General features: G+C 45.7%; 1 protein-coding gene across 1 annotated transcript in view; it reads right to left on the reverse strand.

Moving 5' to 3' along the window:
- LOC144497487 (very-long-chain enoyl-CoA reductase-like) overlaps positions 1 to 2240 on the reverse strand; it is a 78999-nt gene extending 76759 nt beyond the window's left edge. The window contains exon 1 of the mRNA XM_078218827.1: positions 1916 to 2240. Coding sequence (XP_078074953.1) covers positions 1916 to 1939 — 24 coding nt within the window. The 5' untranslated portion in view covers positions 1940 to 2240. The remainder of the gene's footprint in view (positions 1 to 1915) is intronic.
- Positions 2241 to 6000: the final 3760 nt, after the last annotated feature.

A 6000-nucleotide genomic window follows, 5' to 3' on the forward strand; every position in this document is an offset into this window, starting at 1 on the left:
ACGACAGGGAAAGGTCAGGGAGTGGCACGAGGTGGATTGGTCTTCTGGAGAGTTAGCCATTCCATGATTCAGTCTAATTGCAATATATGCATGGGGGCACCAGCAAGTTCCCCTCCAAGCCTCACGCCATCCCCAACTTGGAAATATGTCGCCATTCCTTCACTGTTGCTTGGTCAAAGTCCTGGAACTCCTTCTCTAACAGCACTCTGGGTGTACCTACACCAAATGACCTGCAGTGGTTCAAGAAGACAGCTCCACCATACCTCGCAAGGGCAATTAGAGATGGGCAATAAAGGTGGGCCTAGCCAGCAACACTTTGTGAATAAATACACTTAAAAAATGTAAAATTCTGAGGATGAGGCTTGACAGGATGGATGCTGAATGAATGTTTCCCCCTCGTACAGGAATCTAGATCCATTGGACACAGTTTCAGAAAAAAAAAGGATGTCCATTTGAAGGGCAGCACAGTGGTTAGCACTGCTGCCTCACAGCACCAGGGACCCAGGTTCAATTCCAGCCTCGGGTGACTGTGTGGAGTTTGCACGTTCTTCCCGTATCTGCGTGCGTTTCCTCCGGGTGCTCCAGTTTCCTCCCACACTCCAAAGATGTGCAGGTTAGGTGGATTGGTCATGGTAATTTGCCCCTTAGTGTCCTAAGATGTGTAGGTCAAGGACATTAGTAGGATAAATATGTGGGGTTACAGGGATACGGCCTGAGTAAGATGCTCTGTCGGAGAGATGGTGCAGACTCGATGGGCCGAATGGCTTCCTTCTGCATTGTAGGGATTCTAGGAAAGGGAGGTGAGTAGGAACCTCTCTCGAAGGGTGGTGAATTTTTGGAATTCTTTATCTCAAGGAGCTGCATTATTGGATACATTCAAGACTGAGAGTGGCAGCTTTTTGAACTCAAGGAGGGGGTCAAGAGTTATGGGGAATGAACAGGAAAATGGAACTGAAGTCAAGATCAGGTTGACCTTGACCTTAATGAATGGAGGAACAGTCTTGAGGGGCCTATTGGTCTCCCGCAGCCCCTAGACCTTTCTCTCCAAAGCTGCTTCACTCTTCCCCAGTTCCAATATCATTGGAATCTGGTACAGTGGTTAATACTGCTGTCTCACAACACCAGAGATCGGGGTTCGATTCCCGGTTTGGGTCACTGTCTTGTGCAGAGTCTGCACGTTCTTCCCATGTCTGCGTGAGTTTCCTCCGAGTGCTCCGGTTTCCTCCCGCAGTCCAAAGGACGTGCTGGTTAGGTGCATTGGCCATGCTAAGTTCTCCCTCAGTGTACCCAAACAGGCATTGGAGTGTGGCAACTAGGGGATTTTCACAGTAACTTCACCGCAGTGTTAATATAAACCTACGTGTGACACTAATAAAGTTAAATCCTTTGCCTGAATGTCAAACCTTTCGTGTTAGCTAATATCTTCCCATGAATACATTACTGGTGAGTATAACATCTTCTAAAACCCATCATCACCCAGTTTAACCCTCTTGCATAATTCAGGATTTGTAACTGTAGAAGCTGCGTTTATTAAACCCGGTTTATCCATGGGGTATTTTGTACTGAACGGGGTAACATTGACACCACAATGTGCTGTCTCCTAATGTATAGAAGTGACACTGACAGCACCACACAGAAATAAAGGACTGGGGCTCACATGGGTTCAGGTTTTGCAGTATGGGGTGCACCCCAAGTACAGTTTGAGTGTGTCAGGACTTAGAATACCAAAATTTACAGCCTAACCTACTAGCATTTTTATCCACCATCTATAAAGCCATAGCATTAAAACAGATTACACAGCAATAAACGCTGGCATAGATATGGTGTTCTCTTGCACAAATTCTCTTTCAATATTGCCGCACAGGAGAGAATATTTTGATATTTTTTTCACCGTTACCCAGCCCCAGTTCCTTACCTCGAAGAAGGTGGCCCGGCTCATTGCTGCAGGACTCAGCGAGCGTCCAGCCCCGCTCTCCCTCGGGAAGCTCCGGTGCTCTCAGCTGGCTGACAGCTCAGACACTCCGCAGGGTCAGGTCCAGGGGGCGAACAGATCCTGCGACCATCTCCCCGCCTCGGCCTCTGCGAAACTCTATCCAGGGTGGAGCTAAAGGAACGAAATGTGACTTATGGCCAAGAATGGGGACATCTCCCACGTCCAAGTCTCAGTGACCCCGCGGGAATTTAGCGCAGTCTTCGATTGCCATGAGTTCTTTTCAATGGTTAGTCAGAACACCAGCTGTATAGTCCCCAGCTCCAAGAGGACAATTTCTTTTCCATTTTAACCCCTTCCATCTCCTGGCCGTGGCGATTGCTGTCTGACAACACATTGCTGTCTGCTCCTCCAACTGTGTTCAGTACATTTTTCTAAAAAGTTTATTTATTAGTGTCACAAGTAGGCTTACATTAACACTACACTGAAGTCACTGTGAAAATCCCCTAGTCACCACACTCCAGTGCCTATTTGCACATTCTCCCCGTGTGGGTGTGGGTTTCCTCCGGCTGCTGCAGTTTCCTCCCACAGTCTGAAAGACCCTCTGGTTAGGTGCATTGACCTCAACAGGCGTCAGAGTGTGGCGACTAGGGGAATTTCACAGTAACTTCATTGCAGTGTTCATGTAAGCCTTACTTGTGACTAATAAATAAACTTTACCTAACCCAAGCAGACACAGGGAGGATGTGCAGACTCCACACAGACAGTGACCCAAGCCAGGAATCGAACCCAGGTCACAGGCACTGTGGGGCAGCAGTGCTAACCCGCTGTGCCATTGATCTGTCGGGTTGAGTGACAGTCCACACAAAAGGGAAAAATACAAATTGAAAGATAAAGTTAATCCTAGGTCCTTTATTCCCCCAACTGGAGCCTTCGTTTCCCAAACATAAAGTGTTCTGTAACTGCACAAGGCAGGGAATGTTGGAAATACTCAGCAGGTCAGGCAGCATGTGTGGAGAGAGAGGCCAGGGTTAGGTTTCAAGGTTGATGACCTTTCAAGTTAGAGATGTAATAGGTTTACGCAAGTGAGGCGGGGGGGGGGCAGTAAGGATTGGAATAAGAAGAAAAGGGAAGGTCCTTGATCGAGTGGAAGACAGGAGAGATTAAGGGGGGAAATTTTCCCATCCCGCCTGCCATGGGAATCGTGGGGTGGACCATGCACAGGTCCGTTGACTTCAGGCAGGAATTTCCGATTTTGGGGCGAGTACGGCTGGAAAATCCTGCCTGAGGTCGACTGACCTTTGCAATGGTCCGCCCCTTACCTGCTACGATTTTCGTGGTGGGCGGGACAGGAAAGTCCCACCCCTAAATGTCAAAAGGGTTGGTGATGCAGGTCTAAAGGGAATGGTAAAGAGACGAGTAAAGGAACAAAAGATGAATCTCGAGCAATGCTGCCCATCAGGACACCATATTCGCCACAGGACACAAAATATATATAACATCAAAAACACAAATGTGTGATCTTTCAAAATTAATTTTCATGTTTTAAACCATCAACAATCAAAACTGATGCACTCACTGCCAGAGCCAGGAGAACAAGTTGAAAAGAGTTTTGCAATCCAACTGTTCTGTCAAGCCAGCCTGCTGTAAACACTCTCAAAGGGTGGTGACAATCTGTTAACTATATTGTTCTATTCCTGATAGTGTGCTCCAGTTTATTCCAAACAAAACAAATTTCTCAAGAGTCAACTGACTCTATTCTGTTAGAATTTATATATGAGGAGTTTCATGGAGGCAAAAGAATCAGCAAATCTGTACATACTACCTTCTGTGCTCTTATCATGCCTTACCTATGGTCCAGTGCCTGCCATTTCCAAAAATATTGGATATTTAATAGATCTTCACTCTTGGCCAATCTCCACAAGCTCTCCTTTTACACTATTAGCCTTTATTCCTTTCAACCACTCATTTCAATAGACCTACAGCATTAAGATGAAGGCTGATGTTGCTCTTGCCAGAATTACACACAGGCAGCCATGCAGTGCTGTCCATCACTCCCAGACCACAGGTGTTTGGCAAAAACCACCAATTACCAGCTAAACAGAACCAAGCTTTTTGGTTAACATTCCCCTGTATCGCTAGATTCCCCCAAGAAAACTTAGCGAGTGATTGGACCGCTGTCCTTCCAAAGGCCAGCTCTGTATTTACAGTGCTTCACAGAGTGTCGCCACAGATCTAACTGCGTTCTTTTTTAGAGACATCCAGAGAGAACATGAACAGAGAAGGTAACAAACAGTGGACTGTTTTTCTTGTTGCATTGAGCACGTGGTCCTTCAGCTTCCAGGTCACTAGAAACCTGACACCTGAACTATATTCTGATAAACATAATCACGTTTGATTAATATCTCACAGTGACATGGTTGATTCTTCCTTGCTCGTGATGGATGGCAAATAGCAGGCTAATGAATGATATCCATACTCAGAACCACCGCTGCAATTTTAATACAGCTTCACTATTGGGTGACTCTATAAGTGAACAGCATCAATTCACCAAATACCTGTGGCCAATTAATAATGTGGAGAGTGGCGAACGTATTGAACAAAAATGGTTTGAAGAAGGTTTGAATAGCAGCACGATGAACAGATGTCATCCGAAAGCAAAAACAAGAGGTGGGCCTGCACTACCAACTCTGTCATTTACTCTCTCCAGTCACCCACCCTATGACAGACCTTCCCACCCATTCTTTCTCCACTCTTTCACTTGTTTAAAACATGCTGTGTGTCTCACTTTCCCCAGTTCTGATGAAGTGTCGTCAATCTGAAACGATGACTCTCATTTCTCGCTTGAACACTTGAGTACAAACTTCAAATCCAATGCAGTACTGAGGGTGCACTGTTGGAGGTGCCATCTTTTGGGTGAGATATTAAACCAAAGCCCTATCTGTCTGCTTGGATGTACACAGTAAGAAGTCTAACACGTCAGGTTAAAGTCCAACAGGTTTATTTGGAATCACTAGCTTTCGGAGCACTGCTCCTTCATCAGGTGTGTGGAAAGGTGGGTTCACAAACAGGGCATATATGGACAAAGATACAATTACAAGATAATGGTTGGAATGCGTGTCTTTACAGGTAATCAAATCTTCACAGGTATGGACAGTGCGAGCGGAGAGAGGGGTAATCACATGTTAAAGTGATGTGAATTCTCTCAAGTCAGGACAGTTAGTAGGATTTTGCAAGCCCAGGCCAAATGGTGGGGGTTAAATGTAGTGTGACGTGAACCCAAGATCCCGGTTGAGGCCATCCTCATACATGCGGAACCTGGCGAGCAGTTTCTGCTTGGCGATTCTTTGTTGTCGTGTGTCTTGAAGGCCGCCTTGGAGAACGCTTACCCAAAGATGGATGGATGTAAAGGGAACAGTGGCGCCATTTTGAAGAAGAGCAGGAAAGTTAACCCACTTTCCTGGCCAAAATGTACCCCTCAATCAACATTACAAAAACAGATTAGCTGGTCATTATCACATTACTGTTTGTGAGAGTTTGCTGTGCACAATATTGACTGCCATGTTTCTTACATTACAACAGTGACTACACTTCAAAAATGCTTCATTGGCTGTGAAGTACTTTGAGATGCCTGATAGTTGTGAAAAGTGCTGTATATTCTTCCTCTCTCTCTCATTCTCTTCACAGATGATGCATGACTGGCTGAGTATCTCCAGCATTATCTGTTTTTATATCAGATTAACAGCATTCACAGTCTATTGCTTCTGTATGGATGAGGCTGTCCCTTTACAGCAGGAAATAATGTGTGTGTAATGCAATGTAAATCATTGAATATTTATAACTGCCGACTCCTGTTACAGCCTGCTTGATTAGCATCCAACCACCATCATAAATATTCACTCCCTTCGCCACCAGCGCACAGTGGTAGCAGTGTGTACCATCTATAAGATGCACTGCAGCAACTCACCAAGGCTTCTCCAACAGCAGCTTCCAACCCAGACCTCTTCCACTGAGAAGGACAAGTACAGCAGGTGAACACCAACACCTACAAATTTTCATCCAAGCCACAC

This window comes from Mustelus asterias, chromosome 8, assembly GCF_964213995.1.
Source record: "Mustelus asterias chromosome 8, sMusAst1.hap1.1, whole genome shotgun sequence".
Classification (NCBI taxonomy): Eukaryota; Metazoa; Chordata; class Chondrichthyes; order Carcharhiniformes; family Triakidae; genus Mustelus; species Mustelus asterias.